The sequence below is a fragment of the Pygoscelis adeliae genome, unplaced genomic scaffold (assembly GCF_000699105.1).
Source record: "Pygoscelis adeliae isolate BGI_AS28 unplaced genomic scaffold, ASM69910v1 Scaffold30, whole genome shotgun sequence".
In the NCBI taxonomy this organism is placed as follows: domain Eukaryota; kingdom Metazoa; phylum Chordata; class Aves; order Sphenisciformes; family Spheniscidae; genus Pygoscelis; species Pygoscelis adeliae.
Window position 1 is genome coordinate 2,028,460 of NW_008823915.1, and position 16,069 is coordinate 2,044,528.

Sequence of the window (16,069 nt, forward strand, 5' to 3'; positions counted from 1 at the left end):
GTTTTGTGACCAAGAGTCCCATGTATGCCAAAACAGTATTTAGCGACCAAAACTGCGTGAACCTTACCTATTTTTGTCCCAAACTTTATGCCACCTCCCTTTCCTCTGCTTTCCCCATGCCCTGATTCACCCACTGCCCTTTCCCTATAAACATGGCTGCATTTTTCTCCAGATCTCCTCTCACCTGGACTGTGAGGGCGCCACCTCTCACCATCCCTCCGTGACCCAGCCAGTCGCCAGCCTCCATCATCATCTTCCCCATTTTGTTCCTCCCTGAAGATGCGCCAGTTCTCGCTCTCAGAGCGTATAAACTCATGCTTCCTCCCTGTTGTTGCTGTCCCACCTTCCTCAAAGTTTGGTCTCACTGCAAAGAAAACACATGCCAGTGAACATGCGTCCCGTCTTTAGGAACCTAGAAATAAAAGGGTTGAAATCTTGCTCCCTTATAGGCAAAAATACACCAGAAGTAAGTGGTGATAGAAACCTAGGAGACAAATGGAAGTTCATGGAAGGAAATGTATGACAGAGATTTAGGATATCCCTCCACATCCCTACGTACCTTGAGATGGAAAGACTGAGGGAAAAAACCAGAAGAAAGCAAAGCATACAAGAAATTATGACATGGATAGGAAAGACGGAGGAGGAAAAGATGACAGTTTAAGAGACATAGGGAAGCATAAAAGGAAAGAAGCCAAAGCATATAGAGAGAAAGAATAAACTGTTGTAGTATGAAAAGTCTCATGCTAAAGGAAAATGGCAATACAGTAAATTGTAAACATTACACCCATTTTATATAAATGAAACATATTTGCTACTTCTGTAATAAGAATAATGACATCTACATATTTAATCCAATACAATGTACAGCGTTCTTGCAATGTTTTAGGAAAGACTGAAAATTTAAAGTAGGATTAAGGATTAAACAAGAAAAACATAGTACTGTTAACATTATCCTGTGATTCCATCTTCTGGAGAGCCAAGGTCAGCATATGAGGTGTTAGAAGCAACTATGCTCGAGCTCAAGGACGAGTCTACCAGAAGTTTAGGAGACAGAATAGTCTTTTAGTTCCTAATTTACATTACATTATATTTAAAATAAAACATATAAAATCCTCAAGTACTTAATGAAGAGCAACACTGTCACAAAAGGACAATGTAAATATTTTTATAAAAAGAATCCACATTATACACCAGTAACTCAAGCTAGATACATGCTGCATTCACTGCTGACTCATCCCGACAGCAATATACCACCACCGAAATAAATGGTAGTACTAGCTTCAGGACTTCTGGATTTTGTATTTCTTTAAATATGCATAGTTGTATAGCACCAGAATTCTCACAGGAACCATGGTGATGCCACTTTGCTGATACTATTAACCAGTGTCAACCTGAAATTGTGTGATTATCTATAAAAAAAAAGTATTCAAGTACTAGAGAAAGGAATACTTAATTTTTCTTCTTAGAGTCTTAAAATCCAAAAATATTAAGATGATATTTGGTGAAGATTGTATAGTATGCCTGCTTGCTTAGACAGGAAAAACAAAAGAAAGCATGACTATGTACTAAGATTCCTGGGGTGGAAAGGGACATTTTTAAGAATTTAGGTTAGGAAGGATAGAAGATTGCATTCCCCTTTCTTCACATCATGCAGCTTTTTCAGTCAATGAAAAAATGAGGAAACAGAGTACCTGAAATTCTATGGCATATCAAACCTCCGTTTAGAACTCAGAAATTCTTCCTACATAGAGATATTATACTCTGGAGACAGGAAACACACACTGTCTTTGGACCTCGCATGTATCTTGGAGAAAAACCAACATCCATTCTCCACCATCTCAAAACACTGGAAGAATAAAAACTTTTTCTTTCTCCAGCTCAATATTTTCCACAGTATATTGTTTTAGGGAGTGACTATAGTGAGAGAGTACAGGTGGAATTCAATCCAGAGTACAAAATCCAAGATGTTTCCAGTTTCCCATGCTCCAGGTTCACACAAAATCCTTTTACCACTGTCATAGGAACAAGTTTTTACAAGAATTTTCAAGATGGCAGGGCCCTTGACCTATCAGGTAGACAGGAGAGGCAGGAAACCTGATGTTTAAGATGTTTAAACCAATGTTTAAGATGCAAGAGTTCTTCCACCCTGATGACTACTTGGGGCCCTCAGGTAACTGGAATACCTTCTTCTTATTTTGTTTCTATATAAAGAGCTAAAGCACACTGGCTAATTTAAAGTACATCATCAGTATCAACAGGCAATATCAGCTACAAAGCCTAATATAACCCAGATACACATTTACTTCATTGAAGGGGACATCTGGCTAAAGACCCCTTCTGTACTTGCTGGGCTTTGAGAACAAAAAATTTAAACAGTGTATTTTGGGAAGTCTCTGGTGATACTGGCTCCAAATAAAACAAAATCACTGGAGACACTCAACTCCCTTCATTTGGTAGATGCAATGCTGGCAAATGTACTTATCTGGAATGGATAAATCTTTGCAGATGAAGGTCAACCACATTCTGTTTTCCCATGCTTCACAGAAAATAAAGGAAGGCAACAAGCTAGCTAGACAGAATATCCAAGTCTAGGAAATATAGGGTTTTTTTTTCATTTTAGATCTCCGAAAAATGTCACTTAGAAGAACGTAACAGGAAGTGCAGGGAAGCCTCTCAGTATTGCTCCTTGGATAGGCTTCCCATAGCAGAAAACTAGGAGACAGCGCTACAGAGCCAAGTCAGCTGAAAGTAAAATACACAGATGGTGGCCCAGGAGAGAGCTGCAATCCAACAGACCACATGAGCCTAAGACCCAGATGATAAGGAATATGCCTCATTCTTTCTGAACTTATTTTTAAAATGCTACAAGAAAGAAGAAGAATGTAATTTTTTTTATTCTGCAGCACAAGACACTCGTTTTTCTCACTAAAACAGTTACCAACAAAGTTATTCAATTTGCTATTTTGAGACTAGAAAAATAGTATGTTTAGAGACGTATCTATTCTTTTTCATCAAAATTCAGAGTTATTACCTGACACTTATTCAGTAATGTTAATTTGAGAGATTTTAGACTCTACTAGTTAAGAAAAAAAGATGTTCTTTCTTTCCATTGTTGTTAAGTTCAGTTAAGATTCTGGAGGCTACTCTTTAGCACTGGCAAGCTATCAGCTCACAGGCTCTGTTCTGCTCTTCCAAAAACATTTGAAGGAAAAAAGTTACCTAAAGAATATTATGAAGTCTACTTTGCTACTGAATATCCGTATGTTCTTAGCCCCTCTACAGATATGTACATTCTATAAGCACACCCAAGGCAACTCAGGTTTTCTTAGTTAGTCCTTAAGACAGCTGGTTTTGCTCCCAAGCACTGAACTATCGAAGTCAGGTTTTGTATTCTGAACTTGCAGAAGATGGCATCCCCATTTGCTGCTGTGGGGTTTGAAACATACATCTCTACAGAGGTGACAAAACACCAAATGCTGTTTGCCAAGATCAGACACAAGTGGGATCCTGCCCCTCCTCTGAATTTGAATTCTACAGCATTAGAAATCTAGGAAACAAAAGAGTCAATTATAAGGGGTCAGTGTTATATTCATCTGAGGATGGTATCACCTGTGATTCTGAAACCTTTCTAAATACAGCAGCACTCCAGTGTGTCATATCAGATGACTGTTCTGATGCCATACTTCAGTGGAATTAACAGAGAAAATGCAGTATATCGTGACGTACTTAAGTTTCCTGGTACTAGGACACCATAGCAAACAATATTCAAAGACAGAAAGGTATGTGTCAAAACAAATCTGGCATTAGATGATCTTGAACATCAGATAGACCAGCCAAGAAACTAGTTCTTTACAAATACAAACCGGTCACAGGTTAAGGATCAGAAAAATCAAGCTACCCAAGTGACAGAAAGACTGTGACAAAACTATATAGGAATACTCCTACAGCTTACATCTAAATTTGTAACTTCCAAAGTCCTAGCATATTGTCTTTGCTAGCTGTTCCTAGACTTGAGAAATTCATTTCACTTGAAATGACTTAGGTCAGAGAGTCAGTATTTGGCAATGTTTTAAGGATGAAAAAACCCTAAAATGCAATCTATGGTTTTGCTTTGGACTAATTGACTGGACTTCCTGAAGAGAAGGAGCAGTAAAAGGGCACCTCTGTTCAAGTCTGTCACAAAGCCAGCAATGGTGTTTACAGAAAACTTCAGATAGAGCCTAGTGGTATCCAGCCAAAAAAGCCTACAGCTGTGCAACACTGAGTTGAAGGGAGACTAACTGCAAAGAACAAGACTGGGATTCTGGGACATAGACACGTGGCAACACGTTTATGAAGAGGATTTACTAACAGAATGGCAAATAACTTCTGTTCTCCACACTGTCAGTCCATATTTCCTATGACATGATCGCTGTTTGGAGAGAATAAACAGGAAAGCGATGATTGACAGCAATACTGTTTCCTCTAAAGAGGGGACAAACTAGGAATCTATTAAGTGCTTTGACTTGCTCTCTTTCTGCTGCATGCTACACACTTCCTCAAGAAAAGGATTAAAAAGAAAAACCTTTGCAGCTAGTGTTTTTAAAGGAATTCAAATAACTTTGCCTAGATGCGTAATTTTGTAGCTCATTTTACAGAAGAATAAAACAAATGGCTGTAAGATGATGTTTCTAAAGAAGGACTACTTTCTCATTAGGACAGTATTTGACATGCTAGGGACACAATAGGAATACATACGTCATGAAGTGACTCACTTGTAACCAAAGTCAGTGACAGATCAGGAGTTCTGATGCCCATTTCTGGCTTCACATTTTCTCTCTCTCCATAAAATCTCAATCTCAACAGTAGGTCTCAAAGACATACTACTCAAATATCACTCCGTATTTTTTGCTAAATTGACCATTACCCACTGTCATGAGTATGACTGAACCAGTAAATTCAAAGGAATTAACAAGACAGTTTAATTCTGTAACACACACCTGGAAATCACTTACTGTAGCTATTTCATCCGCTGTACGATCGTCTTAGATTTTCAGTCCATTCAGTTGAATCACATTAGAAAGCCTGTGACCAGACACCATATGCTTTCTACAGTACAAAAGATGGTTTGTAAGAAAATAACTGCTTGTAAAAAAAATATCCTACTTGTGAATAAAAGAGGCTGTCTGTAGTGGAAGTTCAACTTTGCTGGAGTATAGAGGGAAGAGTGAAGGGCAAGTCACACTGTCCTACAGGCTTGCCACAGCGGTGGGAGTCCCCTTGCACTACATTATTTGCCCTGGTTCTGAAGGTCACACTATGCCTATCACAATTTTCGGTGCTGTGCCTGAACATGTATTAAAATGTTCCATACTAATGAAGCAAAGAATTAATGTTTTGCAATTTAGAGTTGGGGGGAAAGTTAAAGAAAAAAAAATTAGGGAGGATTTTGTTTCCTAAGCAGGAAAGTCTACATTAATAATTTTCCCAGCAGGCCTTCAGCAGTTTTAGTGCAAACAACCACAGCCTTTGTTTCTCAGATCCTCTTACATCTGACGTTCGATCAAAGCCCTCACATTAGCAGCTCACCAAGGGGAAAAAGAGTGTGAAATACTATTGCATTACAAAGCTGTCCTCAGAGTTCAGTTTAGTAGTGCAGCATGCTGACCACTCTGCATGGTCGTTCAGCTAAAACATCTTCCCTAAATAACTCTTCTCATTTGGTAAGTGAGAGAGAAAATAGCTTAAGTGAAAGTGGTTTCATTTACTGCATGGAATCAGCAACCCACCTAATCTGCATTGTTTCATTCCTAGGCTTTAGCAAAATCCTGTGATTAATTCCATGTTTTCACAAAGGAGCAATGTGGAGATGGAAGAGAAGTGGCCAGATTTACATCTTCTGACCAGCATTAAGCTACAGTTCAGCAACACCCTTCAGAGACCATAGGCTGTACCATTAGCTGCAGCCCACCTTTCTGTTAAAACCAAGACTCAGGAGCTTGGGACCTAATGAGAAGAGGAAGAAGTGGCACTAGACAAGCAGCAGTGAGACACAAGAGTTTCTCTTTTCACCTAAACAAACAGTAGTTGACACTGGTTAGGGAGAAAGTATTGGAGAACAGTGTATGTTTTTCAGCAGCAATACAGGAACTTTTTCCATTCAGCTTTTCAGGGGAATTTTGGCCTTTTCAACTTTCACATAGAACTTTAAGATTATACAAACCTAAAAAGTGATCTTGATTAAGGAGGTGAAGGGGAAAGCACCCCTTCTCCAACTAAGTGTTTGAGGATTTCTCCTTGGCTGCTAAGGGTTTGTGTTGGGTAAAGAAACACTCCTAACAAACCAGCATTCTTTTCCACATGATCAGAGCTAACCGGCCCCCCTGCAGGCAAAATGACCAATCAAATCAGCTTCAGATGAAAACCAACCCCCCCAGCACTATAAACACAGGAATGAGACATACAAACATATTTTTAATTTTTTTTTTTTTTTTTGGTTTTTTGGGGGGGGAGTGGGGGGGTGCCGGAATCTCTACCAACCACTTGTGGAAAGTTTCTTGCCAGTGCTGGGACCAATACACAAGACCAGCTCAGTCCCTCTCCTGGAGCCCAGGTATTCCCCTTCTCCTGCACACAAACCCTTGGAAGACTGGTAAGTACACAAAACAATTTTTTTTCTTTTTCTTACTGTACAATTAGAAATTGTTCTGTCATTCTGTAATCGAAGAAATCAAAGTTGTTTTCAGGGCACAGATTTTTATTTCTAAAGCTTGCTAAATTAAGTTATTACCTTAAACAAAATGGTTTCTGATTTCCCCCCCCCAAAGAAAAAAAAATGCTCCCTCAGATGATCATAGTCCTAACAGCATACAAAGCAAAACCAAAGTCATCATGCAATATTTTTTCAGAAAGTTTTCAAGATAAACAGTGCTGGAAAGACTCTGCAACGCTCTGCAAACAGGGAGCATTTGCAAGCCTCCAGCTAAGGTAGCCAGGTTGTTACCTGCCCAAGTGTTATGAAAAAGTCATCCTCACCTTCTTGCTGCATTCTCAGCAGCAACTCAGCATTTAACTTCAGTTCCATCACAAATTAAAGAAATGAGCTTCACCTCTTCAAGCCTGCTTTTACCATCTCTAATTATATCTCTTGCCCTCAATCATTTTCAATGAATGCATTCTCTGTGCTTATGGACACACTGTGAGCTAGCACCACTGCCCAGGAAACTATGCACAGGCATCAAGTATGAACTCCAACATCCTAGAAAACTCAGTCATTCCAGACAAGCCATTGGGAAGTTTGCATCACATAGGGCAGGACTGCTCTTCAAAACCAGCAAGTTCCACAAAAAATGGATGGCAGCAGACTTCTATTACTACAGCCTTACATCAAATAAAATCCTCCCTCTTAACTGTAAATTTACTCCTCCATTAACAATACTTAATTTTGCATTGAAGTTTCTCTATAAGGATTTAAAATATACTAGCATATTTTAAAGCCTTAAACAACATTTAAGTAAAGTCTTGGTAAAGTGTTTCTGCTTCTCTAAAGGTGGCCAGACTAGCTGGTCCACTCAGATACTACTTCATAATCAAGAATTAGGGTTCCTATGGATCCTCACAGTATTTTAAGCATGCTGTACTACGTGAAAACACATTATACACAAAACAGAGCATTACAGGTGTCCCCAAAAATCGAGTATATAAGCAGCCTTGCTTCCTGTACTATAAAAAAAGACATACTCTCCCATTTAAAAAAAAAATTTTTTTTTTGGTAAAGTTCATTCTGTAGTAAACTGTCATAGAAGGTCAAAAGTACGAGCTCTCACATCCTATACTTTGTGGCACTTGCTTTGAAAATTATGACTTGGGCTCAACAAATTAAAGCTCACATTTTTACAAAACTGACTTACATATGTAAAAAGTCCTGAAAACTGTTATCTTAGTTCTGCAGACTGCTCAGAAAAAACAGTTTTGTCACAAACTACTCCCATTCATCTCAATGAGGCATTAGCTACAAAACCTAAAGGACTAACATGTTTGAAATTTTAACTATCCTACTAACAACTGTAGCATAAGCTTTCAACCAAAGCAGTTATTCTAACTGAATTACTTCCTACATTTCTAGGATTGTCCCCTAATGTAAGTTATATGATCCAGTCACATCATCAATACTGAAAAAACCCTTAATTTCCTAATATTCATGTCAGAGCATCTCAAGGATTGCCATTCAATCTAAAAATAACAATACTGAGATTTTTAGCATGAAAGTGCCTTTAAAATAAAATTATAAACTTAGTTTGTTCTCATTGCAAAATGCAGAGGCAGCAACACATCTGAACGATCACAGCTTAGAGTACAGAAATGATGTTTAAATCTGAAACTAGTACAAGATTATGTGGACCCAGGACAAGTAAAGAGGGAATGTACACATTCCCAGAGAGGCATTCCAGCACCACCTGGATTCTAATAAATCTTCAAATTATGCTACAGTTGTAAGCAGTTTTTGCAGTTACTCCCAGCAAACAGCAGATCCTCTTGACTACTTTGCTGTCATAATGAAGCAGTGCACTATGAACTGCCTCAAATCCCTTCCAAGGTCAATTAGAATGGATTTTGTTAAGAGCAGAAGTTAGGCAGGTAGGGCAGCACTGCAGAAGTCTCCCTTCAACACAGCTCCACATAAAGGTATTCGGGCTCCTAAAAAGATTGCAGGTGCATTAGTGTACTGAGCTGAAAACCGGCTGGAAGTGTCACTTTAAATGCCTTCAACTGAGAAGGCAAACAAAAAGAAAATGAAGACACTGCTGCAAATGAGTCCCCCTGCAACCCTACCAGAGTCTTAACAGCTGAGCTTCTGCTGTCCAGAGAAAGGTCAAGCAAGAGGAAAGCAACATGGTGGCATGAAGCACCAATATAACAAAGAGCTGTTACAACACAAGGAAGATGATCTCAATCAAAAAGGCAAAGTGCGGGAGGTCAGTGTGCTGGATCATGAATTTCAGAAATGCAAGCAATATCCTAGAGCTGTAAGGCAAGGTTTTATTACACATAAATCATTAGCAAGTCAAGTCAGTTTAGAACCTGTGTGACTGCTAGGAAAAGGGAAACTGTGACTTTCATTTAAAAAGGTAGTACTCACCCTACCTTGACTTGTCTTAGAAGAGTGTATAGAAGAAAGAAGCCAGAATGAGGGACAATGATGGTAAAGAGATTAAAAAAAAGCTGAAGAACTGACATACACACTGGAATTGGTGATAACCATTTAATTTTCAATAGACTGGAAACAGGAAGGATTAGACACACTGAATTACTGATAAAAGACTGGTCAACGTGCCAAAAGAGGTTTAGAAAAGTCATTTCTGACAGTTCCCGTCTTTCCAGTCAAGGGCTATCAGCTGTGAGATGGAAGGAGAAGGAACACCCCAAAGCTACAACAGTTTCACAAGTCAGGAACCAGGAAAAGCAAAACCAGACAAACAGCATAACATAAAGGTTAAGAGATTACATTAGACAAATCTGGATTAGAAACTCAGTATGTATTTAGCAGTGGAGATCTTCTCCAACAAACAATACAGAACTTTTCAAGTCAAAATTTAATGTCTTTCCTAAAACATACAGTTTGAAACTGGGATTAATGTGGGGACATCAAGGACCATGCTGGGCAGGGGATTGGATCAGATGGTCCAAATTGTACTTTACAACTTCATTAGTTTATCACTAACAAGGAAAGAAGGTATTTGTATTTTTTACTACAGTGGGCAAGGAAAGGAGTATACAGAAGACAGGAATTCTTTTTAAATTCAAAGTCACACCAACTCTTCAGTTGAATCTGCTTTTGAGAATACAGAAGACTGATCCTCCAGCCCAAGTAAACTATTTCTCACAGGGCCATTCTTTCACCTCTTTTTCTAAACCAACTGCATTGCTCGCAGAGCCTATTTGCAGTTTCTTACCCATTTTTCCCACCCCAAGAAGTTGAGACTTGTGGCTCTTAAAGCCATCAATAGCTTTTGCAAAAAAGCAGTTTTAGAACTCAAGCTTACACATTTCCAATGCTATCACTGTCACTGAATTAGATACCTAATATTTTAAACAGTCCTAGACAAGAAAAATCAGAGGCTTCTATCAAAAGAGACCAGACCAGTAACCTGGTTAACCTCAGCAGGCAAATTCCACTGCTGGAAGCAGAGACACAGGACTGTTGTGAAACATGCTGCTAGGGGCTAACGGACATTCTCTTTCTCAAGTACCTTCAAAATCTGTCAGTAATGGATCCTCCCCTGTAGAAAAGATCCCAAAACCTGACAGTGAACACAGACTAGATTTTTTGAGAGCTTAAGTCAACATTAAGTGATTAGTCACCATCCTAGAAAGCTTCTTAATGAACAAAATTGAGACCCTGCAATGCTGATAGCATTTTGCTCTGAGTAAAGCCTGTGGCGCTCAAGCACACTACCTTAGTATTGATGCATGGAAGATCTAAAGTGTAGCCAAGAAAAGTGTACCACATTAAGTATGTTCTTCCTTTTTCTCTTAATATATGTAACACTGTAAAAAAGGCTTCTGTCACCAATCAGTATCAGATTCACTCTCACAGCATACGTTTGTTTTGCAAACCCAAATTACTTGGAGGCTATGAAGCAGATACTGCCCTCAAAGTACCATGAGAATTTACACAAACACACTAGTTTTGGGTTTTTTTGGTTTTGTGTTTTGTTTTTTTTCTTCAAGAAGGCAAGATGTTCACACCCAGAGGCATTTTGTTCTGTAAGTGTTCTCCTCTATTCAAACAAGGGAGTGCAAATAAGCAGTGACTTCTGCTTATTCTAAGTTGATAAAACCAAGGCATTGTCCACGGCTCATTTTGAGCATGGTCCCCATCATCCTTCCCTTTCAGAGATGCCCATCTTCCAGCTCCTTCAAGGCATCCAGAAGGGCCCTTCTACATCTTAGTGCAAGGACTCTGCTCTACAGACAAGTCACTAATCATCTGGTTCCTGAAGCATTTAAAATTGTATTCAGGTTATTGTAAATTCCGTAACAGTGCAGCAAGACTGAAAACTGTAATTTAGAGAGCTATATAGTAGACCAAAGACCAAACTCGGATGAAGGCAGAGGTCATGCTATAAACTGAATGGACTATGATCAGAATCCCCCAAGAAAAGTAGCCTGGTACTATTGACCAGGAGAATCTCAGTAAGCCCACTATATTCTTTGGCACATGGAGCAGTTTCAAAGTATTCCTTCTACGGGATGTGAATTGGAAAATAAAAAATGAGGGGAAAAACACCAAATTCCACACAGGCCATCATCTACTCTACCTCCTTTGACTACAGCATGGATAAAAGAAATAGCTGGATGGTTTTGAGAACCTACAGAAGGAAAGAAAAATGAAAATTTAGCTAAATAGTCACTGTGATGTCAATGCTCATATTTCAGTATGCATTAAGCACAAGTAAAAGCAAAAGAGAATGCTCTCTAATTACTAAAATTTGGTATCAAGATCAAGTAAATAGTCATGCAAACTGCTGGTTTACAGGATCATAGATCACAAGAAAGATTTTTACCTTTCATAAATTCATTCTTAAGTTCAGGATCCTTGGATCTAATGTCTTTCAAGATAAAACTAAGATGGCACTCTTGGGGGGAAAAAATCCAATTCCTCTAGCCTGTTTGTACACTTGTATTATACACTGAAACAGTCATAATTCAGAAAAAAGTCAAAACTGAAAGGCAACCAACAACATTGACTAAATACACCATGTATAATTATGATTTTGCAGAATTTACATATATTTTTAAATTCTCTGTTGTTCTACAAACAAGCTCTATCACAACCGTCTTTAAGTAGGTTGTACACATGATGAAGTCTCCATTTTACGTGAACCGATATTTAATTTTAATCTCTCCCAGGTGAACTTTATAAGTTCAGTATTTATAAAATTTCTGGATTTGAGTGGCCAGTGTCTTTTCAAGTGACACTCAGCATCTCTGGCAAGTTTTGAGGTTTAAAAGTAAACAAAGGAGCTTAACATGTCAAATACCTACAGGTATCCATTTTGCTTCCCACATTTGCAATTCCACCTTCACCCCCTCATTCCCATACATTTGCTGTCCTATTTTCTTATTTAGTCACTAATAAAAAATACACTGCTTAGGCAGACTAGACTTATGTCACAGTATATTTTCAGTATTGGTCTTCTGCCCTCTTTTTACCCGATCCTTATATTAACAGCCTCAGACTCCCAGAAGCAGCTGAATACTGTAATTCTGCTTAACTGGACATGGTGGGTGCAGGCAGCAGTCATTTCCTGAGCTAGGAAAGTCTGAAAGGGCTACTAGGTAAAATACAGCGTTCCCCTAAAATGCATAAACATGTTAGAGAAATAATATAATAAACATTATTTCCATAGTACCATTGTTAGTAATATTCATAATAGCATCGGTAAACTATTATACTCTGCTAAAAAAAGTTACAAAACCTGATAAAATCAGACAAAATTCAGTTTCTTTTCAGATACAGTATGCCTAATCCCATCCCATTCACCCCTAAAGAATTAAAGCATGTGACTCAAATGTAAATTTAGGAAGGTAGACTATGAAAGTTATATTTAAACAACTAAGTGGGGAAAATTTGAGAAGTAGTCAGATTTTTAAACTTAATCTTTTTTAGCAAAGTATTACCACAAACAGTGGTAAATTCCTCTCCAGGCTCCTGACTTAATCTTCTCTGGATTGCAATGTATAAGCCCTCCTTTGTTGGCTTCAGTATTTCAACCCCTGCTGATGTGTCAAAAACTGTGAACGTTAGGCAAAATACAAATATGCAGCATTGTATCACATTTTTTCCTTTTCGCTCTTTTCTAGAAGATGACAACAGATATGATAGAGAGCAATAACACCAAATCCAGTGCTCCCCTCCTGACCCAGAGATACCTGAGGATGGTGACCAAGGATGGACACAGCACATTCCAGATGGATGGTGCTCAAGGAAAAGGTCTGGCATACCTCCGAGATGCATGGGGAATATTAATGGACATGCGCTGGAGATGGATGATGCTTGTCTTTTCTGCTTCTTTTGTCATTCACTGGCTAGTCTTTGCAGTGCTTTGGTATTTGCTGGCTGAGATGAATGGGGACCTGGAGCTGGACCATGATGCTCCACCTGACAACCACACTATATGTGTCAAGTACATCACCAGTTTTACAGCTGCTTTCTCCTTCTCACTGGAGACGCAACTCACAATTGGTTACGGCACTATGTTCCCAAGCGGGGACTGTCCCAGTGCTATTGCACTGCTTGCAATACAGATGGTCCTGGGGCTCATGCTGGAAGCCTTCATCACAGGTAATCCTTCATATTTAATCTTTAAATAGAATAGGTGTAACAATTAGATTTAAGAAATGGAGCTAGAAATAAATAGTGATCATATTAATATCTGAAAGAACAATTAAGTCAGTCACTACAAGGATGATGAGATTTCAGCTATGTAATAGTAAAAGTTAAGCACCTTTCATTAACAAAAGACTAAATTAGGCGATATCAAGATTTGGACTTGAGAGTTCTGTTATTCATTGGACAATACTTGTGGCAGATCCCCACTTATCACTCTCAAGCACTTATTTCTTATACCATTATCGCTCCAAGTTTTTTCTATGGAATTATAATATTTAAAGTCACTCTGTTTTGATTTTAAGGTTTACTTTTGTCTAGCTGAAATATTTTTGTTGATCTTTAACTCAGTGTTTAAGTATTCCTCAGTACCCGGTGTAATGAAAGTTTTTACAATGTCACAACTATTTCGAGGTATTTTAAGTTATTTAAAATAATTTTCAGGTTTAAAGTATTTCAAAAGACTTTAAAAATACACAGGTTAGTTTACTGTGTATTAAGAAAGAGCTTCTCCAGTGGTAGCACACCAAGATCAGGTACTATTACCAATTACAGTAAATCGGGGCAAGCTAACAGCTCTCCTTCCTACAGCTACAGTTCACTCTCCAAATATTAATAAGTGAACATAGCTTAGAAAAAGAAGTATTTTAGGAAAGCTATACTTTTTTTAAAAAAATGGGTTAGTGTGATGCCAGCCTAGCAATGTTCAAACATGTAGACTGAGGCTAGAAAGACCATGTCCACCCAAGACTGCTTCTTTTCCTTTGGACTGTTTCACAGAGCTCGGAGGCTGCAGGGAACCAACCCAGGCACGGTGCTCGTATTCAGTTTGTTCTTTTCCGTGATGCAGGTGCTTTTGTGGCAAAGATTGCCCGACCAAAGAATCGGGCGTTCTCCATCCGCTTCACCCGCTCTGCTGTAGTGACACACACCGAGGGGAAGCCATACCTTATGTTCCAGGTGGCCAACACACGCTCCAGCCCACTGACTAGCATCCAGATTTCTGCTATACTTTACCAAGAACAAGAGAATGGGCAGCTGCACCAAACTAGTGTTGACTTCCACCTAGACAGTGTTACTTTGGATGAATGTCCTTTTTTCATCTTTCCACTGACCTACTACCATTCAATCACTCCATCCAGCCCCCTGGCTGCTCTCCTCCAAAGAGAAGCTGCTCACCATTTTGAGCTGGTCATTTTTCTGTCAGCTGTGCAGGAAGGCACAGGAGAAACATGTCAAAGGAGAACATCCTACCTCCCCTCAGAGATCATGCTGTACCATCGCTTCGCCTCCATGCTAGCCCGCAATGCCAAAGGTGAATATCAGATCAAGATGGAGAATTTTGACAAGACTATTCCTGAGCTCCCAACTGTGGCTGACTCAAAGGGTCCAAAAAGGACTGACAAGGAGATCCGCATCAATGGACAGCATGCCGACAGCTTCCAGCTCTCCGAGACTGGCCTCACAGAATAGAGAGAACAGACTTTGAACTTTGTGCTTTTTTAATTATTATTACATTAAAATTTCAGGTTCCATTTACAACCTTCCTTCCTTGCAAGCCCTGCCATCTTCTAGTGATCCTTCTCTTGTATTCCCATCCTTTTGATTACAACATGATATGCAGAGTAAAGAGAACTGGTATGCCCATGTAAGCTGAGGAGGGGCTGGATTAACCACCCAGGACGAAGTCAGGTACAAGAATCACAGTACTAATTCTTGGAAATTAAAAGAGCTACCTGCTGAATTCACCAGACTATGATTAAAGCTGTACTGACCCTGAAAGGAAAGACCTTCAAAACTCCCAAAGCTGACCAAAATCATCATTAACCAGCTTGTGACAAAATGGACAATACAAAAGAGAAGTATCAGTCAGAACAAATACGGGGTCATTCAGTAAATACATTAGTTCCTGGATATGCAACTCTGTTCATCCAAGATCCTAATTTTTCTGTTCTCTTAACTCTTTGGGGATACAGAGTTATATCAGTTTTCAGATGGCTGAATTCACTCTTAAAAAGTACTGTCGATCTCTCATGGCAGTGAAAAGCACTCCTGCTGGGCTTATTAAGCAAAACTGTAATACTAACTGTAGTTCTTCATTCTGCCAAATAAGAGAACACCTCATTTCAGGACAGGTCTATGAAGATACTATCAAAAAAATCTTGATGTATATGACAAATGCTGCAGTGGAAATTTTTTCATATTTGGAAACACTGAATAAATTATTTAGCAGTGGAAAACAGACTATTCTAAATGAATTAATGTACTTTTCTTTTTTTTAAAAGGACCATACATTCCACACATTCTCACCTTTGCGCTGCTTGTCTCAAGTAGATCTGACCCAGAAGGATGCACTATATACACAAGAAGTAGAACTGCATCCATTTATATTTTATGCTTTTTAGCATCAATATTTGCCTGTACACACAGCATAAAAATATTTAGACACTTGAATCAATTTTAAAATAAAAAAATTAAAACAAACTATACATGAGACTTTGTATTTAAGTGCCTCATAAACCTATTGCAATTAAGACACCGTTCCGAAGCTCCTAAATAATTTAAGAAGTTAAAAGGATAAACAGAACAATGGATAATTATTTCCAAGCTCTCAACAAAAGCAGTGCCTATTACATGTTGATACTTCACATACAGTCAAGTATCAAAATAAAGTAAAAGTTATCTTTCAAAGGTAAA

At 38.7% G+C, this 16,069-nt stretch overlaps 2 protein-coding genes across 2 annotated transcripts in view; one reads left to right on the forward strand and one right to left on the reverse strand.

Moving 5' to 3' along the window:
• The window catches only part of GIGYF2 (GRB10 interacting GYF protein 2), a 78,905-nt gene that overhangs the window by 29,243 nt on the left and 33,593 nt on the right, over positions 1-16,069 (reverse strand). Inside the window, 1 exon segment of the mRNA XM_009319182.1 lies at positions 185-364. Within this exon segment, the coding sequence (XP_009317457.1) occupies positions 185-364 (180 nt within the window).
• On the forward strand, positions 12,850-14,845 carry KCNJ13 (potassium inwardly-rectifying channel, subfamily J, member 13). Its single transcript, XM_009319170.1, has 2 exons — positions 12,850-13,327; positions 14,223-14,845. The coding sequence occupies exons 1-2, from the start codon at positions 12,850-12,852 to the stop codon at positions 14,843-14,845; spliced, it is 1,101 nt and encodes a 366-aa protein (XP_009317445.1).

Coding starts and splice junctions, on each gene's coding strand:
- KCNJ13 (XM_009319170.1), top strand. CDS start 12,850: ATGACAACAGATATGATAGAGAGCAATAACACCAAATCCAGTGCTCCC. Junction 13,328..14,222: donor GCTGGAAGCCTTCATCACAG/GTAATCCTTCAT, acceptor TCCGTGATGCAG/GTGCTTTTGTGGCAAAGATT.